General features: G+C 36.2%; 2 protein-coding genes across 5 annotated transcripts in view; one reads left to right on the top strand and one right to left on the bottom strand.

The window, feature by feature from the left end:
- CPNE3 (copine 3) overlaps nt 1–20009 on the top strand; it is a 47824-nt gene extending 27815 nt beyond the window's left edge. For all 4 annotated transcript variants that reach the window (XM_027683155.1, XM_027682996.1, XM_027683065.1 and 1 more), the window contains exons 3-17: nt 75–214; nt 830–1009; nt 2186–2260; nt 2720–2791; nt 3925–4008; nt 5596–5685; nt 8879–8977; nt 10963–11049; nt 11622–11681; nt 12602–12735; nt 13190–13244; nt 13346–13397; nt 14046–14179; nt 15342–15578; nt 17243–20009. In XM_027683155.1, the coding sequence (XP_027538956.1) occupies nt 83–214; nt 830–1009; nt 2186–2260; nt 2720–2791; nt 3925–4008; nt 5596–5685; nt 8879–8977; nt 10963–11049; nt 11622–11681; nt 12602–12735; nt 13190–13244; nt 13346–13397; nt 14046–14179; nt 15342–15578; nt 17243–17353 (1602 nt within the window). In that variant the 5' untranslated portion in view covers nt 75–82 and the 3' untranslated portion in view covers nt 17354–20009. The remainder of the gene's footprint in view (nt 1–74; nt 215–829; nt 1010–2185; nt 2261–2719; nt 2792–3924; nt 4009–5595; nt 5686–8878; nt 8978–10962; nt 11050–11621; nt 11682–12601; nt 12736–13189; nt 13245–13345; nt 13398–14045; nt 14180–15341; nt 15579–17242) is intronic.
- A 2554-nt stretch (nt 20010–22563) lies between these two features.
- Nucleotides 22564–23853, bottom strand: part of CNGB3 (cyclic nucleotide gated channel beta 3) — a 33335-nt gene continuing 32045 nt past the window's right edge. Inside the window, exon 17 of the mRNA XM_027674286.1 lies at nt 22564–23307. Coding sequence (XP_027530087.1) covers nt 23074–23307 — 234 coding nt within the window. The 3' untranslated portion in view covers nt 22564–23073. The remainder of the gene's footprint in view (nt 23308–23853) is intronic.

The raw sequence follows: 23853 nt of genomic DNA, 5'->3' as shown, positions 1-23853 counted from the left end.
AATGCATTATGACAATTCAATTGTTTGCTTTTTAGTCACTTTAAAAAATAATGATTTCTGTCGCTGCTTTCTAGCTTAACAGATGGCGGCACAGTGTGTGACAAAGGTGGAGCTGAGTATTGCCTGCACCAATCTCTTGGATAAAGATGTTGGTTCCAAGTCAGACCCTCTGTGTGTGCTTCTCCAGAACACAAGTGGTCAGCAGTGGTATGAGGTACAATCTGATGCTTCTCACGAATCTGCTAAAAACACATTCTAACTTGTTGGAGCTTTTAAAACGCTGTAGCGTATGATTTCATTTAAATATTTTAATTTTACACCAGCGCCTCTGAATACTTTTCATTAGATTATGTCTCTAATAGTTATACAGGCAGCACACTAATGATTGTTTTCTATTAAATACTTACACCTGTATGATTTTTAGCACCATTCCCCCAGCCATGTGTGGCCCAACAGAAGAAGCTTTCTAAGTGCTTAAGTGGGCTTTAGTAAATATGGTACTCCAAAACTAGGGTCTCATGCTGGATTTGACAATATACGATTCTATGTCGGTCTTCCCTATGCAGGAATAGGTATTCCTGCAGGGAGAAAGTGATGAAAAACAGGTTCTCAGGTATCCCTTACTTACAGCAGTGTTTTTTGTAATATAATGTGTATATAAAATATAATATTTTGTAATATATTCTATATTTGATGAAAGGTTTGTAGGAAGATATGGCTTTGTACTTTATATTAAGAACTTTTGAACACCTTTAATAAAATGCTATTTGATTTGCATGCTTGTTTAGTTTATGAAATCCTGGAAAAAGTGGTATCTTTCTAATTGCAGGTTGATCGCACAGAAAGAATTAAGAATTCCTTGAACCCCAAGTTTGCCAAGAAATTTGTAATTGATTATTATTTTGAGATTGTTCAGAAACTTAAGTTTGGAATATATGACATTGACAACAAAACCTTTGATCTGAGTGATGATGACTTCTTAGGAGAATTTGAATGTACCCTGGGACAAGTAAGTATGGGGATGATTTGCCTTAGAATTGAGAAAATATGAGTTATTGAAAATCATTAGCAACTTTTACCTTAAATTTATCACTATGTTCTTGTGTAGTTGAAGTACTCTTAAGTTGAATAGGATTCCCTTAACTTATTTTTTCAAGCCTCAGTTCAGTGAATATACATTTTATTTGCAAAAGGTCTTGAAATGATGCCCTGAAATGTATTCTAGGATGGGAATTGTTAGATTGCTGTCTGAAAGTAAGTGGACTGTCAATGAGCACAAAGTAGTAATTGCTGTTTACTTACTCTAATACTCAATTTTTTTTTTTATGTCCATAAAAAGAGAATTGATGTAGAAGAACATATGAGTGTTCACAAGGGCCATATTATCCTTATAGTCTGCTTTGCACTCAGTGCAAGCAGTGATCCTAGTTCTGCCAGCTGCAGATTTTACTCCAATTTGCCAGCCATATTCTTCTATTGGTTCTATCACAATTGGGCAGCTTCTTTTTAACTTGTTCTTTTGAATAGATTCTTCAAAGGCACCTCTCAGGAGAGTTGTCTTGGGATTTTTCCTGCCCTGTGTCTAAAATATTTTTATTTTAAGTGCATTATGAAGATGGAGGAATTGTGAAATGAAATTCAGTATCATTTAAAATTAATCATTCTTAAGGTGAAGAAGAACCTGTAGAATGAGTAGACATACTTCTGAGGAAGAATTACCTGAATAGAGTAAAATAAAATCTGTGAGAAAGAGTGCAGGGTGGAGGTTGTTGTTTGTTTGCGTGACAGACATTGTGTTTACAAATCTGTTTGCTGAAGCCATTTATGAGATATGCCTTGAATGTGTTTGAAGGGTATGTATAAAAACCTTAAGAACAATTTGAAATTGGAACTTAGGATGTTATCTTTGTCCATGTATGTGTATCATGTTCCCAGAAAACATTTAATTTCATATTACTCCCGAAGCTCTGCATATGTTCATCTGCACATGTATTTTAAAATTTTGAAGTGTGTCAGCTATTGCCTGTTTATTTGTAGAAGATTATGGGAAGTAAATGCAATGCTTCCATCTTCATGATAAAGGAAAAATTCTTAAAATGAAAATACCTCACTACCTCATTTCATTCCTTTGAAAATCTATTAAATTGCATTAGTGATACTTGATACTGAAATTTTGTCTTGGCAGATAGTTTCTAGCAGGACTCTAACAAAACCGTTAGTACTTAAAAATGGCAAACCTGCTGGAAGAGGAAGCATTATGGTAAGACAATTAAGGAAATAAATCTCTTCAGAGTTTATCCTTAAATGTTTTTGTATTTGTTTTTTGGTTAGTTGATTAGTGGCTTTGACACAATGTGTCTATTCTATAGTTCTGTAAAAAATACTGTCAAGCATTTTTTTTCCTCTCCACTAATATATCTTTGTCATCCAGTAGCAGCCCACCTTCTCTATTATAAGTCCCATTGCATACATCAAAATAATAAGGGCATCTGCTGTGCTACTATTTGGGGAATGTCTTTGTCAGTGCCATCATCTACGGTAAATAGATGGCATGGAATCCCAATAGCAAATGAAATTGTTCCTCTTTCTCTCCCATTTTTTTATGCTTCATTTGTGAGAAAACATTATTTTTTTAATGGACCTGTTATAGGAATGTTGTGAATATGATAAAACTGTGTAGTTCCTCAATGAAAAATAAGTATCTGGTTTACCTATCTAGATTACAGCAGAAGAAGTGAAAGATAACAGGGTGGTTATATTGGAAGTAGAAGCAAGGAAACTGGACAATAAGGTATTTAAATGATTGCTGTTTCTTTGATAAAGTAGTAAAATCAGAATCTTGTCAAAGCAGGAATCATATAAGTATTCATTCTCATTTTTGCTTAAATAATAAAATCCATTAAGATATTTCTTAGGCTAAAAGCAAAATTGAAGAAAGATTGCTACAGAGTAATTTCATTGACTGTTTTGAAATTAATTATAATGAATTTCTGAGTAAGAAAAGTGCGTTGCAGGGATAGTCCATGAACAACATGCTCCCGTTTATTCATAAATATAAGGGAGTTTTGGTATATCCATTGGTTTGAATAGCTATATAAATGATTACCTGTTACGTCACTGAAATAAATGGTAAAGAGTGTACTTGGTGTATAAATTTGTTGCATGAAATATATTGGGGCTGGCTAAAATTCCTGTATTTAGGAAGACTTATAAAGCAAAATTAAAAAGAAAATTGAAAAAATGTTTTTATTTTTGCCTTTTGATTTGATTATACTTCTTTTGAACTGGATGAAATCCTTAATTTCTTATGTATCCATTGTAATAGTTATAAGTATTCTTTTAATTGAACTGTCAAGTATTTGGTAGGGACCCCTGGTGGCCTAGTGGTTAGCATGCGGGACTCTCACCGCTGCGACCCAGGTTCAATTCCCAGTCCCTCCCGGGCAGATGGAACCCGTTAGCCCTGTGAGGCCATCCATCTATGAGAAGGACACTCTAAACAAACCTACGTCCTGAGGACCTCACTGCCATTGTCCAAGCTTGCTTGGCCCCGGCAGATGAACCTTAGGATTAAAGGGTGGGCTCAGTTCAGCGCACGCTGTGTCTCACCTAAAAAAATCCATTGCGCAGGCTGGAAAGGTAAAAGACCTTTCCCCAAATCTTCGTTCGCGAAGATGGGCCATTATAACAGCTATAACAGCTCACAAGTATTTGGTATGTGGACACTTTTATCCTAAATTGAAGGACGTGCCCCATTTTCTTTCTCTTTTTCTCAAGTGGTAATATAATCAGACTTGTATTTCTTCATCTAAAGCTTTTATTCCCTGAATTTACTTTTTATTTACCTAAATGTGTTTTAACTAGCATTTAATGGTATTCATGCTACGGGCTATTCTGAGATAATTGCGTGTTCTTTAAATACAGGATTTTTTTGGAAAGTCAGATCCTTATCTGGAATTCCACAAGCAGACTGGAGATGGAAGCTGGGTGATGGTTCACAGAACAGAGGTAGGATATTTTCAGTTAACAACCAAGAAACTAAAGTTATTTGATTTCCAGTGTGTTACAGCACTAAAGATACAGTGCCTTACATAAATAAGTGAATGGCCTGGGAGTTGACCTGTTAGAAACTGCATGAGCTCTTTCACTGATTTTTTTTTTTCTCATAGAATGAGAAATCTATCTTATTCTCATTATTCTGATTTTGATTTATGCCATCCTATTTGAAGGGAAAATACTTCGGTTTTTGTTATTTAACTTTCTGCAATCTAGGAGAAAACAAGTGTTTTGAAAAGGTACTGCATACTCACACAGGGATATTTGTCTCCATTCTGCCCAGTGCTGGGGTAGGGCTTAGGCATTCATACCAGTGTCACCTGGCTGTACAGTTTACTAATGAAAGTAATTGTGCTGAATGCTTGCATAGCAAGGGCAAGCCAGGGAGAATGCTGGGTGAGGAAAAATGTGCTTGAGCGGCAGCAGCCCTTCACCCAGGAGGACGTATAGTGGTCCAGTGACAGCAACTGACAGGGTAAGAGCAGGTTCAAAATATCAGACTGTAGGGGAAGCTCAGGGCCTAATCACAACCGAAGTACATTGGAAGTGATGACCATATTCATTTTGAAGCATGAATATTGAGGAAGTATAAATCCTTTTTGTGTCAGACTTCTAAAAGTAGTTTCTCTCATGAGGTGGTTCTTCTGTTTAAGCTGTGTCTTTTCCATGAGAATTTCAGTCACCAATTTCAGTAATAAATCTAGAATTTGTTGTTCTAGCCTAGTGGGTTAGTTCTTTATGTTATAGATTTAAAAAACCTCTTTTTGGTACTAACTACTATTTTTATTATTTTCAAGAGGGAAATTTCTTTCTCAGCACTCCTACAGTGTCGGAAGTATTACTATTGTTAGGTATTATTAATCAAGTAGTGCATGTTGTGTGTAGTTTCTGGTTCTTTATAAGATCATTATTTGGTGTATTGGGTATATTTACAGATACTTACCAGGTGATACATTTTGAAGATCCTTCAGTATTTGTAAATAACACTTATTTAGCATTCAGCTTGAGAGGCCTTTTATCCTCATGCACATGTTTCTACTTTACCATGAATTTCTTGAGGAAATATTTCCATAAATGGCATTTCAGAATAAATAGTAAGTGAATTGCAACCTCCAGAGCACTGATGTATTCAGAAATTCCAGTGTAATATTTTTCCACACTTTTTTTGGTAACTCATGCCTTTATATGTGTGTGTATATGTATATATCTGTGTTTATTAAAAGAAAACAACCAATATTTATTTATTTAAAGATAAATTTATTTTTTTACAGTGTAGTATCTGAAGGATGTAGTAGTTGACAGTGAAGTCTAGAAAAATACAGAGCTGAAAAAGACCATCTCTTTTTGAATGATAGTATTGCATGTTAAGAGTAGTTTGTTCATATACTATATACTAGGATTCAGAGTGCATTGACAGCAGCATTAGTAAACTGCCTTTTTGCATACAAAAATCATGGCATGAAGGTATGACCCGTTATGATGACTACTTTCCAGTCTTGTGAACAGTGTTGTTCTGACCTTTTTTTTTTTTTTTAACAGGTCATTAAAAATAACCTGAATCCTGTTTGGAGGCCCTTTAAAATCTCTCTCAATTCTTTATGTTACAGTGACATGGATAAGTCAATCAAGGTAATGTGTATTAAATGTGTGTATAAATTAATGCATTAAAAATGAGAATATATAATAAAGGGAAAATACGTTATTCTAGATATTGCTTCTTTTTGTTTCAAGTTTAATTGAAAGTATTAGGTTTCTTATTTGAAAGTCACAGATACGCATGCATGTTTTAGGGGGGAAAAAAGCAAACTATGTGCATTTGTGATGCATTATCTGGTAGAAGTTGGTCTTTGAAAGTCTGGGAAACCAGTTGAACACAAGTATCTTTGAAACGTCTGATTCAGTTTCTTATTTTCGTTGTACAGTTCTAGCATTCCATCAACCAATATTGGTGGTGTTAAGATATTGTATAGTGAAAGATGCATGGTAAAGGCTAGTATATGCTTTATTATATGTAATGGATCTTGTAATACTTTGTTACTGGTGCAACAGGTAACGCTAATGAAATTCTTAATATACTTACTGCCTAATATACCAGATATAACAGATGTGGACCAGATATAATTTGTGAATACCAGTTTTAGCAATTTTTTTTCCTCATATGAAACTGGACTTTCTGTCAGAAAATGAACCAAACCTGTGAAGTGATAGTTCTACCAGTGCTGGTCTTTAGTGCTTTGTATCTTTACATTTTATCTTGAATAAATTGTGTTTAGCTTTTGACTGTTTTTCTTCAGAAATCCCCTTTAGGGGTGGAATTGAAGCTAAATAACCAATCAAAATGCCATTTAAGCTCTTTATGTTAGAAATCTGATATTTTAGTACTTGAAAAAGAAAACAAAAAACCCAAATGAAACAAATCACTATACTTGCTGTTCTTCCTCTGGGAAGGAAAACTGAGAGCATGATTTGCATGTGACAGATGTTAGTCATATGACTTGAGTCAGTCCTGGAAAATGCTTAGCAGCCATGGGGATCTGGGTGTTACAAGCTCCTAGATGGATTTAAATACATGTTTATAGGGGAGACTAATGAGCAACTTTACAAGCCCAGAACCTGCTTCCCTTACGTCTTCTATGTTTTCTCACTCATTCATTTCCGCTTCCCTTTTCCACGAAATAGCTGTGACAGCTCTTAAATCTCTGTATACTGTAAATATATTTCTCTTTTTTCAGTAAGCAGCCATACTAGAAGTATAGACCATTGATCTAAATGTATCTATAAAGAGTTATTCTCAGCTCTGCCATCATTTTAATAAAGTCTATTTTGTCTAATTTTACCTCAGAAGTGTAGGTTTATGTCTGGAGGAAATAGACTTGACTTGGAATAGTGGACTTGCAGACAGGCAGTAGAATTATGCCTTGACTTAGAAATTCAGGAGCTATAACTTCAAACATTAAAATGCAGAATTGTATTATAATGTTATTGAAGGATTAAACAGTACTTCTAACACTTTTATATGCACACAGTTGCATGCGTAATGGGCTGTTTGTCATAGTAAGTAAAACCTGCAATTTTTCCATGAGTGGCTTTTCACCTCTTTAATGTCTTAGTTTGTGTATCCCCAGCAATGCACAAACCAAGGTAATTCTTTATCTTCTGGATTCATTTTTATGTTCCATGTGAGTGTGTTTGCACTCAGTGAAGGTTTTGTGTGTTGAAAATGTGAGCCTTTCATGTGGAGCAAGCATGCCTAGTTCTCCTGGGAAAAATATATATATGTGCAATTTTATCATGTGGTTCCATAGCACTATTGTGTGTCCAGGGCAACATACATGGAAAAAAAGTTTCTCTCTTGTCTGGAATAAGTGTTAAAAATTGGCTTAGGTGGGTCAAATATGTCAAGCAAAACAAACTTTGACGTCCTTGAAACAAAAAAGAAATAACTCTACTAATTGTGCTAACAGGTGTCCTAACTATTGGCTCAGGAAATGTCTTCAGTTTCAAATTTCAGATTCTGAAGCACCTGACTGAATATTTGATGGACATAATTTATGGCATTCAGAAGAATTTACATAGCATCTGCTATGAACATTAATTAGTGTGTTGGTTGTGTAGCTGTTTTTATGAGATTGAAGTTGCTGTTCAGTGCATGTGCATGTATTTATTTATTAGTGCATTCAAAATGTTGTAGGAGTAGTGCAAACTGCAACAGGCATGGTCCGTGCAGTAGAGCTCCCAGTCTACACATCATGTTTTGTACTTCAACGTTACCGTTTGTTTTCAGAAACTTAATTTCTTTCAGAAGGTCAAGGGTATGTTGAAGTTGTTTGTTTTACTTTTTTATTTCTAACCGAAATGTTCAAGTAATCGGTTAAATTGTTTCTTAAATATAAGGTACAATATTTTCAGTCTTGGAACATGGACATGAAAATAGCTGTTTGGTTTAAGCCGTACATATTTTTGATAATTTTTCTTGAAGTTTGTTTAGATTCCAAATAATGTGGGATTCCTACTTTGACTCTTGATTTATTATTGTTATTATTTATCATCATTATTAAGTTATTTTAATACTTTTTCTATGACTAACTAGCATGTCTGTGTTGCTGAACTGAAATAAAATGTCAGAAGTGGGTGGAATTAGCATGTGCTTTTATGGATAAATAACCAGCTTCTTATATAGAAATGCAGTTGGATCACATTCTTAAAGAGGAAAAAAGTCTGCTTTTCATTTCTTCTGCTTTCTTTGGTAGATTGGGCTGTTAAAAGATGCATTGATTGAATAGTAAAGCTTAGCATTAAACTCTTAACACAGGAAAGGAGATTTTTAGTTGATATTCAAATCCATGAAATGGGGATCATAGTTTTAACAGATCCACTGTTTCAATTTGCTAATCTTAAAAAAAAAGTCAAATATTATTTCTAGATTTAGGGCTGAACCTTCATATGCTTATAAATTCTGGGTTATTTTGTGGATTAGTAAAGTAGTGTAAAAGTGTTACTAAAACTCTCATGATTGCTAAATAACTGATTTACTAATTTTTTAGCTGGATGCTCAGATGCATGATAAGTGTAAAAAAACACTATGTTGTTTTTCTACTCTTCCCAACACCCCATCACTCTCCGAAACTGAGTATATTGGCTTTTACTCAGTCTTCATCTGTGCTTTTTAAATGCAACTCTGTGCAGTTCTAAGACTTCAATGTGAGGAAAAACTCGGTAATATAAGAAATATAGGAATATTTTGGATGTTCAGGTTTGCCCTTGCGGTGTTTATTGGTTTTGTAGGGCCATATCTGTTACTAACACTATTGCTTCATTCTAGGTTGAGTGCTATGACTATGATAATGATGGGTCTCATGATCTCATAGGAAGTTTTCAAACGACAATGTCAAAACTGAAGGAAGCATCTCGGTCCTCACCTGTAAGTCTTACATAGTCTAAGCTGCCTGTGTGTTCTTGATAAGATGTTTTAGTCATTTTGGAGCAAAACTTATGTCATCTGACTTGCAGGTGTTGAAGTTGTGTTAGGCTACTACTGCTATTGTAGTTGAGGCCAAATCATCATTTACATTATACATCGATTTTTCTAGGATTAATATCTTGGTTACAGTTTTTAGTATTACATAGCTAAATACCCAACCATCAACACAAATTTCACTAATCATAAAAATAGAGAGATAAAAAAAAGTTAGATTGTCAAAAGACAGAATGCAGCACAAATTTAAGTACTGTTAAAAGGCCAAAGCTTGTACTGTTATTTTCAGGTTTTACTGAGTCCTTTATTTTAAAAGTGTGGCACTTATCAGTTATCATGCATGCATTGATGAATATGAAAAAAAAAACAGTATTTATGCCACTGCACAAAAATGCAACTGAATGTGTTAGTCTAGGTGGCTCTTCTTAAAGTAATATTGCTTTTCCTGATCCTACAGACTATAACAATTTGCAAACCTTTTAATAGGCAGGGTTTACATGCAGAAGACAAAAGTTAGCATAACCACCTTAACATAAAAGCACGTACTTGTTTTCAAGCTGTGATAGCTTCACACTTTCCTGTGCAGCGTGAAGTGTGTTGTGTAAAGGCTCCTTGAGAATACAAATATCGATTTTTTATTGCACCCCTAATACCATAATAGGTGCAATCTCTTTTGAATTTAAATAAGAGGTATTTTAAGTTATGATCTGTGCCTGTGCTGTTTTTGGAAATGACTTAAGAAAGTTGTTTTGATAAGAACTGTGGCCATACCTACTCTAATCCTGTGTGATCTGATTAATTTGTTGTCTGTAAAATATTTCTAATGCACATTAGAACTTGACTTTATATACCCCAAGTGTGATCTTTGTTTACTCCCAGAATTCTGACATCAGTTGCACTGTGGGAGATTTGGCACAACTTTCTTCAAGTTTACTTGAGGCAAGCATAGATGTGACTGTATCCTCAGTTGCTGAAAAAACTGATCTTGTATGCCTGAAAGGGATGGGAAGCTTTTAATTATTTGGAGAATTGCTGGTTTTAGTGTGGGGTTTTATTCCTCTTCCTGTAAGGTGTATCTTTTCCCCACGCATCCTGTTAGCAACCTCTGGTTGGAGGATTATAAAATGTAATTGGAGGATTCTCAATGCTGCTGTGTATCTGTTACTAGTGAGTACCTCACCAAATGACATAGTACAAAAGGAAGTCCTTGAAAGACAATTTCCATCATATAGAAGTGATGCTGGTGGTGAAATGTCTAAAAAAAGAGGGTAAGCAGAGGCATGTAGACTTCTCGAGTCTTGACCTTGTTAGTGCATTTTTCACTGGAAACCAATTGCAAATTCTCTTTGTAAAAAATTAACTTAAGCCAAGCAGCAGAACCTGTTCCTGTCAGTGAGCCAGAAGGCATGTCTAGAATACTGCTTCAGACTGTTCATGAACCAGACGTGCTGCGTTGTGCCATCATGATTTTATGATGGCAGGAGCTGCTTAACCTGGCTAGCTGTCTATTGTTAAGATATTGGTTTAGTTGATGAAGCCTCGACAACTGATTTTGGAAAACTTAAACATATAACTCTTATTTCATATGTTACTACCGCAGCTGCTGGAAACAGGGATGCTTTGCTTGATTTGCCATGTCTTTACCAAGTAGAAAATTGTTAGCAGAATCCTCAGAGAGAAAATAGTACAGAATTTCTTTGTCCAAACAAACATATTACTAACCTTTTGGGTAAGAGAGGATTTCTGTCCTGATAATGATTTTTTTTTTCTCTTGCTGATATTGGGCAGGCTGGGTTTAATTTTACTTGATTGTGAAATGAACTGCATTTTTAACATAAGCCCAAAGTACCAGTCCTAGAATAAAGGATTATTAAATTTGTTGCATAAATGATATTATAGCGCCTTTGTTGTATTTATTTGCATTTGTGCAGGTTGAATTTGAGTGCATCAATGAAAAGAAAAGACAGAAGAAAAAAAACTATAAAAACTCTGGCATTGTTAGCGTTAAGCATTGTGAGGTCAGTAATATATTCTGGTATGACTGTTTTTTAAAGCATAACAACTCTCATCTAATATCTCTTCACCTTCAAACTGTAAGAAACTTTAAAATGTCTGTCAATTCCAGACACAGTAAGTATTTAAGGGACTGATTCATACAAGGAGACAAATTGACAGCTGAATCACATGTTTTCCCATGTCACGCACTTTGTCTTGAAGATGCCATTTCTATGGCAAAGGTCACTTACCAGTTTGTATGGTCATTCCTTAACCTCTGCATTTCCCAACTCACTGTTTTATGGTGAATTAAAATTGTGTAACTCTGTCATATGTTGTTTTATAAATGAAAGTCTTTTTGGAGCAGCTTTTTATCTGCCTGTAATTTTGTAAAAGGCTTGATTCTGATGCACTGAGTGAATGCTGGCACGTGCTGCCGATATCCTCATTGCAGGAGGTGGGTAGGATAGCTATAGAGTAAAACTAGTGCTTTTCATGGTAAAGATAACAAATCTAGAACCTCAGAAGTTGCTGCAATAATACTTGCTGTTTTTTTCCCATTGAAAAAAACAAAATTTCTCTCTTCTATTTTTAGATCATTGTAGAATGCACATTCCTTGATTACATCATGGGGGGGTGTCAGCTGAATTTCACAGTAAGTTAAGTCATTTATATGAAGTAGCTTTTGGGTTTTGGAATAGACTGGCGTACAGAATTGATTGCCTGTGCTCTTCATTTGCCAGAGTGCATCTACTGTGTTTAGAGAGAAATATTTTCTTTACATGTGGCACAAAGTACTTGTAGCTATGTTTGTTAGGAACTAGCTAAGCTGTGTGGATAGAGACCAAGGAGAAATTTACAGTTCTTTGAAAGCAACATACAGAGGTCATCATATGGGTTAGTACCCTTAAGTTATGTAATTTGTGAACCAAATGCAGCACAAATAACAGTAAGATGTCTTCACCCTAGTAATAAGCCTCATCACCAAAGCAGAGAAGACCCATTCAAGTTAGAGAAACTCTAGGCTTCTGTGGTGCCTGACTAGTTGTACTTCTGAGAGGAAAGATGTATGTAGCAAGATACAGAATGAAATTAATTTAACAGCTTTTGAAGAGCTGCTGTGAATAGTAACTGAAAGTAAACACAGTGAAAACCTGACAGGTTGCCCAGAGAAGTTCTAAATGCCCCATCCCTGGAAGTGTTCAAGGGCAAGTTGAATGGGAGTCTGAGCAACCTGGTCTAGTGAAAGCTGTTCCTGCCCATGGCAGGCAGATTGGAACTAGATGATCTTTTCGGTCCCTTCCAACCCAACCCTTTTTTGATTCTGTGATTCAGATGAAAGTTGTTTCAGCACTTCCAAAGAGATGCAGAGCTTTTGCTGGTTTTGTAGTGGCATTGTTTTAAGAGTGTAAATATTCAAGAAAGTTGAATCTAAGTGTTGTGCCTGTTAGATTTGTAGATGTCCTCCTAAGTACTGTTTTCAACTGTTCCATGATTTTCACTTTGGCTTTGCCAGAGGCATGAAAAATAATTTTAGGTCTAACAGCAATCAGACTTAAATATTGCATTTGACAGGTGGGGATAGATTTTACAGGCTCCAATGGAGACCCTCGCTCTCCGGACTCTCTGCATTACCTCAGCCCTAATGGAGTTAATGAATACCTAACAGCCATTTGGTCTGTAGGAATGGTCATTCAAGATTATGATGCGTAAGTGTTAAATTTTTATTTAGGTCTTTTTTGTTCTTTTTTTTTAGGTATGTGTAGATTTTTATGGTAGTTTTTTAAACCAGTGTTGAAGGTGCCTACAGATATATTGGAATGAAACTGTTGAGCTAAAATATAGAGCTAAAAATAATAATCACTGCACAATCATATAATCACAAGCATAAACTTGTGTTTACAGCAGACAAGCAAGGCTTTTCGTCTGTGATGTAAAGAGCAGCATTGATTTAAATAAGTGATTTCATTCTTGCTAATTTGGTGCTAAAAACTAGTTTTAGCCCTAGAAACAATTACAAGGGGGAACTTCCATTTTTAATTTTGCCTCTTAATAAAGAGCATTTTTAGTGATGAAAAGCAGCACTGTTAGTGAAACTTACTGAACTATGGCAGCTTTTAAAGGAAGGCACTGACTTAATTTTCTTTAAAATTGCTTTTTTAGAGATAAGATGTTCCCAGCCTTTGGGTTTGGTGCACAAATTCCTCCTTCATTTCAGGTAATGGAATATGTAAATGCACTACCTAAGACAGCTGAAAGAACTTACTTCAGGAGGAGACCGTATATACGGTCCTGACTATGTCTTTTGTGTATTGACAGGTGTCTCATGAGTTCCCAATCAATTTTAATCCTTCAAACCCATTCTGTAGTGGTAAGTCTGAGAAAGTAACATCAGACCTAGAGAATGAAATGGCTAAGGTGAAGGGATAAAAACTCTTGAAAAAGTGAACCGAAGCATGCAGTTCTAATTACATAATTAGTTTAATCATGTAACAGGAAACAATTGTATGAACAATTTCCTAGTTATAGGAAATAGCATTGCATCTGTCTTCTGTAATGATTTGTGAAAAGCAGTGTTTTAAACAGCTGGGGCACAGGGCTGGGAACAGTTCTCTCGTGTTGTCAAGCTACTGTATTTCACTGCTGGTGTGGAGTTTTCTGGTTTGAGTGTGATGCTGCTAGTGCCTGTTCAGTGTGGTGTCTCTGGTCACACTACTAACTACCACAAGCTGCCGGGCGAAGAGAACTGTTGTAATTCAGTTACACGCACTTCAGCATACAGTATTTGGCCTTTCCGTTTACATAAAGCCATTCATATTATATACGTGGTCCTTAAGCATTGGTTAAGCAGAAAGTCTCCATTGTTCATGAATCATTTTTTTTTTTCATCATAGTTAGTTTTAAATCTTTGCGTTATCTCTTCAATTAAGTAATTTATACATCTTTAGGTAGATTGAGTGCTTCAAAATGTCCTAATTCTAATATGAAAAAAATAATATGATCCATTTCTGTTCTCTAGGGATCCAAGGCATTGTTGATGCATATCGGGCTTGTCTTCCTCAAGTGAAGTTATATGGACCAACAAATTTTTCTCCAATTATAAATCATGTGGCAAGATTTGCTGCTGCAGCTACACAGCAGCAAACAGCATCTGTAAGTTCTTTATCATACCATGTGTATTTTTTCTTACTTTTTTATTTCCCTTCTATTTTTCTCCTTTAATCTTGTTTCAACAGCTGGTCATTTGCCTTGTGAATTAGTGTTTGTTACCCTTAAAACAAGATGAAAGCTACTGGTTTTTTGCAGATTGTACACAATAGCCCTCTCATAAATTAACTAAATTAACTATTCAGAATTGAAATATCAACTTAAAAATACACAATACCTTTATGGTACTTTCTATTCAAAGTTCTTGCAGTACTATACGGGTGTTAAAGTCTAATTTAAGCCTTTACACACAAAAGAGTGATTTAATCTCAGCTGAGAAAAATCAACTAGATCTTGTTTCACATCAGATAGCTGAAAGAGAGAATTAACTAAGGCAGTAAAGAAATGGATGATATAGCTCCTGACACCCATGTACCAACACAGATAATTAACTGTACTATAAAGCTTTAGGTCCTTTCACTGTCCAAATTAGTAGGCATATTCAGGGAGGAGTGGGCTTTTGTAGATGAGCAGCTGTTCTTTGCAGTTTTCTACAGTGGACAAGTGTCTTTGGGTGATCATGACAGTGTTTAAGCCATTAACCATTTCAGTTTCATACAGATGCCTTGGTAGTTAACTTCGTAAAGCGGCTAGAAAATGTGATTGAAAGAATTTGAAAATTGCCATGATGTTTTTTCAGCACAAAAAGGTGTGGTTTAGTATTTTCAGGATGCTATAATGAAGTCAAGGATAGCGTTTCATAAAGGTATTGATACACCAGAGAGGAAACAAGTTTTGTAGGTGTTATCTGTCCGAAACCTCAATTAACTGCCTTCTGTCTCAGGAGAAATAATTGGAAAAGAGGTCTGGGGATTTTGAAGAGGAGAAGGGTGATACTGTTGGGTTTTTGGGAGATGACTGTTTAAAGATGACTTCTTTTTAAAAATGACTTCTTTTAAAAGACTGATTATGTTATCCTTAAAAATTTCTTCAGACTGTACAGATGAAGCCTGACTACAACTTAGATGTTTGATTGTAAAATTCAGTGAGCGCATTGAACATGCTCGAAGTAACAACAGTATGTAGTCTGTATGTGCATTTTTCTAAGTGTACATGCCTAGATGTTTGCTATTTCTTTACCATAACACGTTGTTTATTGATTTGACAGCAATACTTCATACTTCTGATCATAACGGATGGTGTGATAACAGACCTTGATCAAACTCGAACTGCCATAGTTAATGCTTCAAAATTGCCCATGTCCATTATCATTGTTGGTGTTGGAGGAGCAGACTTCGATGCTATGGAGTTTCTTGATGGTGACAATGGAGTTCTTAGGTCCTCATCAGGAGAACCAGCTGTCAGAGACATTGTTCAGTTTGTGCCGTTCAGGAAGTTCCAAAATGTAAGTAATCTTAATGTTATACTTACTAAATATTATAGAGGTACCTGAGTTTGCTAGGATATCCTACATATAGTCCTAAGCTTTTGTAGTGTCTCCAAGATAAACTCTGAAATAAGTCTTTATCAAATGGTAAAAAAACCCCAAAGAACAGAAGACTTCAACATCTGTAGAATTTCCATTAGGTGAGCTGGTTTGTGTTTAAAAAGACTTGATTAAGCAAATGGATGTATTTTTAATTTGGGAGAAAGAACTTACTATTGTTTTGTTCTTATGGTAATTTTTTTTTTCTAGTGGATGCCCATTTGTGAATGTGTCTTAGTCTCACATTTTAGTGCAGTGTTAAAATTCAAGGCTGAATCAGGGAGGTCATAATCAGTAGTGGTGATACTTTTCATTTTCATTGAAGCAAATATGCAAAAAAAAAAGTGGTAGAAGAATGGACTCCTGATATTTTTTAATTTCTGTATATATATATGGCCAGTCTTCACGAACGAAGATTTTGGGAAAGGTCTTTTACCTTTCCAGCTTGCGCAATGGATTTTTTAGGTGAGACACAGCGTGCGCTGAACCGAGCCCACCCTTTAATCCTAAGGTTCATCTGCCGGGGCCAAGCGAGCTTGGACAATGGCAGTGAGGTCCTCAGGACGTAGGTTTGTTTAGAGTGACCTTCTCATAGATGGATGACCATACAGGGCTGACGAGCTCCATCTGCCCGGGGCAGTATCCCTGACCAGGAATCGAACCTGGGCCACGGCGGTGAGAGCGCCACATCCTAACCACTAGACCACCAGGGGTCCCCTTTAATATCTCTAAAAGCCATTAAAATAGGTGAAGGCTAACTGAGGACTACTTTTAAATGTCATATGGTTTGAAACTGTTGATTAAAATAAAAAACACCAAAATTTCCTCAGGATGGGGAAGATCAGTAATTTTATTTCCATAGTAATATGTTCTAATTTTGTTTTGTGTCCTAATACTAACCCTGTTAATACATCTTATTTTGCCTTTGTGTTTTGTTTTTACTTTTGATACAAGTTCATTGTTTAATCTCAGAGCAACTCAAGGCAAACTGAAAGAAGGAGAGCAAAATCAATATAGAATATGCTTACCAAATAATGCACTTGGGTGAAGATTAACTAGCGTCCATATTCAGTATAAAATTATATATTCAAATGCTTTCATTTTCTAGAAAAAGGGATTTTTTTCCCCCATACACTTAGTCTTACAGTAAAAACAGTATCTCCAGAAGAACTGCTTGATAAAGATACAGTTACTGTGGATGAAACTTGGTGAAAAAATTGCAGATAATTTAGACAAGTCCCTGAAGGGTCATCTCAATCAGATAGTGGAAATATGTTTACATGACTGGAATCTGATGTCTGCACTGTATATTTCATATGAAAAAAGGTACCTTCAGACATGGCAGCCTTTTGTGCACTCAGCTCTTGTTACTTTGATGAAACAAGCCATCTGATTTCTGTTAACAGGAGTGAGACGGTAAAGATGTTAGAGAAGCTTTCATCTGTCACACAAGGACACTGTGTAAAGTCCTTTGTATAATGTCAGACTTTAAATTGGCCGAGTAGAGGAGGTGCTTATTACTTGTCTTAGCATTTCTGTTAACAGTTGGTGGAAACTGAAACTTGATGTTCTTTTTTTATAAGTCTCCAAAAGAAGCACTGGCACAGTGTGTCCTGGCAGAAGTCCCTCAGCAAGTGGTGAACTACTTCAGCACCTACAAACTGCAACCTCCTAACAATCCTGCTGCAAAGTGAATGGGCTGAGCAGAGGACCTGAGACTTTATGCTTGCTTTGCTTGCTGTATCTACAGACTTTGGTTCTCAAGATACTTCTGTGTATGTGTACACACACCTCTGTATGGTAATGTCTGTTAGCTAGAAATCACTTTGCCAAGTGTGCCTTTTAAGGGCCAAAATTGTAATGGTGTTAATATTTGCTGTTGATTTGAGAGATAGTGCTTTCATGGATGCATTTTATTTTGAAAAGTAAGAGTGGAAAAAAGAGGTTGAATATGCAGAGAGAAGAGGGAGAATGGCTGAAAGTGGAAGAGCTGCCTGTTTGATAAATATGGCCAATGGGAGCGTTCAGTTACTTTTGTGCGAGTCAGCACTGAGTACTGCAGTTTCTCAGTGATCATAAAACCAATCTGAAATGGAAAAGAGAGTATATCCTCACCAAAGCATGTGCTTGAACAAATCTGGAATATTTCAGGCTTCTGTGTCTATAACAAAATTTTGTCACGGGAGTTTCATGATCAGACAAGTGCCTCAGAGCGTAAAGGCCTGCCTTGCACACTGGCTTCATGTTTGCCACTTCAGTGCCTTTGGCCTGGGATTCAGGACTATGTGAACATGAACCGAAGAAGTCATTAAAGTATATATTCTTTAATAGTATGCCTTCTCTTACAGTAGTATGGGAGTAACTAGGATGAATCAAGGTAAACCTCAAACATCTCAAAAGAGTACTATTGACCTTAGAGGCTACTACTGTAAGGGCTGTACGATGTGTTTTAATGTGGAGCGTACTGGAAAATGAAAACTTTGGATTTGATTTTGGTAGGGGTTTTCTTTTGGGTTTTTTCCCCCTCGAAGAACAGTCATGACTATTGATCTTCAAAAGGCTTTTTGTGAAATAGGAATCCACTTTTTGCTTAAAAAGTTTCTTATCTGATTTATGACTGTATATTTTCAGGCAAAGGCAGTTCTTCAAAGTGCTACCTATATCTATTTTTGTCACATTTTGAGTCACGCTGCTTTTCATGAGCCTACTAATGAAAAGTGCCTACAAAAAAGCCAATATTCCCTCTTCCCTCCCTTTAGGAAGACATAAGAAAGTCAAGTCTCTAAACCCTAATCCTATAATCATACTACATTTCTCTAGGGCAAACAATTTCTGGTTCATTTTGTTGACTTGAGTTTTCTCTTCATCAGTTATACCAAGTGTAAATCACGTTGTTTGCTTAGTGGAAGCTTTCTTGTCCCCCAGTTGCATACTGCTTGCTGAGGATCTCTTCTGATCCTGTCACTGCATGTAACATAAGTGGGTGTAAAGGTCACATTTATCACTTTGAAATGCCAATCTTGAACGTTAATTTTGCAGTTTCACATTTGAAGTGGTTTAGAGTTAGACATCCAACTGATTTCATGTAAGAACAGAATGGACTAATGCTAAATTTAGCACACTTAGACACTCAGGGTTGCACCAGGTCATCATGTATGTGACTTACCAGCTCACAGTGTATGTGACTTCTAGTTGCTGGAGCTGCTTTGTGTAGGTTTTGTTTGTTTCTTTTTTTTTTTTTTTTACACATATAATCCTGTAAAAATCTGAATTCACATTAACATTGACAGATGAAAGATATATGTATTGAGATTGTCTTATACAAGATAATTGACAGTTATCAATCAATCATGAATGGATATGTTATCTCCATTCTATTTTCCTTGGTGGAAGGGGGTCCTAAATACTTTCAATAGTGGAATACAAAGGAAGAGATTGTGTTTCATATTAAGCCAAGCTCTTTTTAAAAAAATGTAATTCATGTATTTATGTAAAAAATCTATAATCCTCTTTTTATCAGTGTAGTGCAAATCTGTTACTATTTTATATATAAATTATAATTAAGTGCTATATCAAATATGCAACACAAAATACTAAGATCAAGGAAGTTGTTGTAATAAACCTAAATCACACTGCTGCAAATTGAGAGTGTATGATTTTGGAACAGTAAACTGTTTCACAGCTACCTGCTCCGTACAGAGATAACTGGATGCAGTATTAATGCTTTATCTAGATTAATTGAAGTGGATGGGTACTACTGATAGGAGTACAGGATACTACTGAAGTTTCTCTGAGCTGTCTGCCAAAAATATAATGTTGCATCTGAGTTCTGTTATCAATTCTAAGCTGCCATGGAAGTGCATTTAAATAAGTGTTTCAGACCTGATAGTGGCAAGAGCCATTTTCCAGGTATAACTTCTTTTGGAGATGTACAGCTAATGCCTGTTGAAAACTTCCAAGGTAGATTGAAGCAATATTCTGAACCAAAAAATGCAGCAGATTGCATCAAGGGGAAAGGTAGTCACTGTGTTGGCCTTTTTTTTTTATTATTTTTAATGTATTTTTACGTGTAAAAACTGAGTTATTAGCTTGAGAATGACAAAGCAAAATAAAATACTATCAGTTTTGTAAAGTGAATGTGCTTGTAGGTCACTGGCACCACCTTGTGATAAAAGTGATGTATGGCAGTCTTTGTCATCGGATGCTTTTCGCCGTTTATTGGTCGTAATATAAATATGTACAGCAGAGAGCTAACCTATAACCAGAATTTTTTTACTTTTCTATGTATTTCAGTTCTGATGAAGTTAATTGATTTGCAATACCCTATGCATTAAAATGATAATTTCAGTATACTGTTTTGTTGTGCTTTTTTTTTCAGCATTTTCTGTGTAATGCTAAATGCTGCCTTTCTGATTCCTGTGGTGACATTTATAACAAGTATCATCAGATATGAGGAAAAATGCCTTTTCATTTAGTGGTTATGACTCTGCAGTGTGTGTTTTGTTTTATAAAGCATCATATACTGGCTTTTAGCAAGAAGATATTCTGAAACTGGACAGTTTTAGCTATCGCTGTTTCATGCTCTGTGCTACGTTACAGTTGTCCCATGCGTGCCATTTCATACAATTATTATCAGGTTTTCCAAAAAATTTTTCAGAACAGCATCTACATTTTAATTGGAGAGGCATGGAGATTTGGTTATTTGTACTTTTCAAATACATTATCCTATTCCATCCTTCAGTTTCTTTACATTCAAGTGTAGTCAAGTCTGAGGTACTTTACTGGGAAAGAGAGATATTGGAGACATGGTGTTGCAGCAGAATACGATGCTGTACAGAGCCTGAGTCAATTTTGATAACTGGGAATTTTGTCTTCTAAGTGCACTAGAGTAATTCACTTGGCTTCTCCAAGTCAAGAATCTCCAGTCAAGAATCTACAGGGTAGAATTAGTTTGTGAAAGGATTTATTACACCTTACATCATGACCTTTCTTGTCATTCTTTCTGGCAAAAAAACACTACAAATAATTGCAACTTGGGTTAATGGAACCTTTTTGTCCCTGCCCAGCCCCTAAAAATGGAGAAATTTTGGGAAGGAGAAAATACTCCAACAACAGAAAAGTAGGACGTCAGAGAAAACCAGAGGGATGTTACTTCTGTGTGGCCACAATCTTCTGCACTGATTTTGGGTCTAAGGAACTCGAGAGCTGTGTAACCTGGTAATCATGCAGACAGAACTGTCAGGCTTTCCTGCAATCCTGGGCAGTTACGAGCTGTAGCAAAGCAGCAATTTATGGGATGCTCTGTCACTGCAGTGTAGCACTCACTGCTGCAGCCTCAGCCCTTACTTTGGGACTGATGAACTTAAATACACCCACAGAGAAAATGTTCGAAGTTACCTGGTAGCATTTGTGTAGGCAGAAGGGAATCAGTTCTTTTGCAATGAGAGAAAGCCTTACTCATTAATATAAAAGTGTTAAAATATGAGGAGTTCTTTTTTTTCCCTTTTACATAATGTTTTGACAAATCTCAAAAAAAAAGGTGAAACTATATATTGTAATCAATTCATAGATCGTTATTATTTATAGAGGGCATCATTTGTAAAACAGTTCTGCAGTATTTCTGATTTCGAGATTTCATTGAGTCATTCCTGGATGTGCAATAGATGGGTAATTCTTTATGATGTGACGTAAAATTTTCTCCATTTTGATGTCATTTTATATATTAAATAACAAGTAATATACAAATAAAGATGTTCCCACATAGCAGTGGAACGTTTGTCTCACTGCTAATGCAGCAGAGCTTTCTTTTCGAAAGAGATTTGGGGTTTTGTCATATATATTTTTGTCATATACATGTCAAATACTGCATTTGTGGAATAAATAACATACAGAATTTAGTCATCCAGCTTTTACTCAGGCAAACTTTCAGCTGATTCTGATTGAGCTGCCAGCCTTTTCTTTGATTAGAGAAGTTGAAAGACTTTAAAGTACAGATGTACAGAATGTGTAGCCTGCAGAGTCATATATAGCCTGCAAAGCAAATGCTTAATTTTGTCATGGTGCATTCCTTGGTTGGCTGGTCAGCTGAGAAACTGTGAAGCCTGCCCATACTATTTCTTGGCTCAGCCTCTGCATAATGTTTTTAGTTCACAAAACTGTTCATCCAATGAAGTCTGAAAGGGGATGGGGAGAGAGTGGAGATGCGAATCCATAGAAGAGTAAAAAGTAATTGAGAATTAAATTTAGACGTATCTTCAGTCTTTTGTTTAATACTGCATCTGGCACTGTGATGAGTTGATGCAGAAGGTTGACAGTGTGGGAGCTCATTGTGTTAGGGGGCTGTATCCCTCTCAGGTGTGGCACTTATAAAAGATTTACTGCAGTTCACAGGTATGATATAGCTCATCCCCGAAAGACATGGGTTTCACTTTGCACCATCGGTAAAGATCTGTGATGTAGGTGAACAGTTGGAGCATTGGTTGAAAGTACACACCACAGAGCCAGAAAGTGTAAATACTACTTTTTATAAAATAGCCTTTATTTTTGAAGTGGCTAGTTTAGATATCAAAGTTCTTCCGATTGTTAGCTGTATCAACTACTTACTCTTCAGAGAGCATACCCAACCCCTTGAGAAGATCAAGCGTGTAGATCAGCAGCCCAGTGTAGTGGACTATCTAAGTCTTTCCCATGTTTATTTGCCAGAGTCAAAGACAACTGGAGCAGATGTTTATGCTTTCAGAGGGCTGGCAGTAATTCTGCAATCTGCTTCCCTCTTGCAGGTTTTGTGATTTTATTTTTTGACAATGGTTTTGTTACATTGTCCCCTGTCCCAAGCTAAAACATCCCAACACACAGCACCACAGCTGCCTGCTCTGAGCCATGCTGGTCACAAACCTAGGTCACTTATTAGAAGTATAAGGGGAGGAGAGAGAAGGTTAGAGAAAAACATAAGGACCCTCAGCAACAGGAGGGCAGTAGCAAGGAAAAGGATAACTGTGTGAAAACAGAGGGAAAAAATAGCAAAGAGTACATACAATAGTTAAGAGCAAATTGAGCAACAGGAACAGAAATAAGAATGCAAGGATAAACAGGAGAGGGAAGAGAAGAAGCAGAAACAAGATGGAGGAAGAGAAAAAGGAGAGCATGGATCAAACAAGAAACAAGTGGTCCTGAAATACAATCTAAGCTTTAATTCCTAGGACACCAATTCTCTCTTCAGGCTCAAGGTTAAGAATGTAAATAATTTGTCCCATTGTGCCAGGAGAGGAAGGAAAGAAGAGGAGCTGAAGTAGATTTTTCTCATGAGTAGTCTCTACTTTTATCTTCTGTACCCAAGAGCAAAGTCACACCAGCCCTGAATTCAGAAGCTTGAATTCAGCAAGACAATAGATGGGGCCAGAGCCCAAAGCATCATCTATTTCTTTTGTGTCTCTTTAATTTCGACTTTAAGGATCTCTCCTTCTCCTGCTCTGGGGGATGGTGACATACTAATGATCAGAGACTCCTTACTGGTTCCTCTCTGCATAACTGCAGGCTTAGCATCTGCCTTTGGCTCTTTCTTTGGAGCAGGGGGTGCAGAGGGGGCTGCGGGCTTCTCAGGCATCTTCTCCTCTTCTTTAGGCTTAGTCTCTGTTTCAGCTTTAACTTCCTAGAAACAAGAAGTTTAATGTTTTCCAATACTGCAGAAGAAATTCTGGAAGTAGTTCTATTCTGTATATGCCATGGAGAGGCACAGCATGGCACTGTGATTAATGGTATGCAACATATGTAAATTTCTATTTAGATGCTTGAGAATCAGTTTCTAAATGAGAAATGTAATTTCAGAATTAGAATATCAGTGTAAAACCTAGGAAAATTTGTGGATAATGATAGTATCTGCTTCTTACTAATATAGCGGGATGAAACAGGCCCGTTTTGGGGCACAGAACCCTGATTAAGGTCTTGCCTTCCTTGCCTTCCTTTATGTACTTACACTGGTGGAGAAAGAAAAAGTGTTACGTAAATCTTGGCATACTACCCACAGCCCCAGTTCCTTGGCCAAACCTATTTGCAATTAAGTTCACAAGTAACATTAAACTGAGCAATGTTTCTACTCCAATCATAGTGTTGTAATTATTAAGTTCTTAATTTAACTTAAATAAAACTCCAGCCAGTTCAGCTATAAAGAAAAGGATTCTGTCAACTTTGGGTAAAT

The sequence above is a fragment of the Neopelma chrysocephalum genome, unplaced genomic scaffold (genome assembly GCF_003984885.1).
Source record: "Neopelma chrysocephalum unplaced genomic scaffold, ASM398488v2 Primary Assembly neopelma1_22, whole genome shotgun sequence".
Lineage (NCBI taxonomy): Eukaryota > Metazoa > Chordata > Aves > Passeriformes > Pipridae > Neopelma > Neopelma chrysocephalum.
The sequence above is the reverse complement of the archived record's forward strand: the minus strand, read 5'-3'. Positions and strand labels throughout refer to the sequence as shown.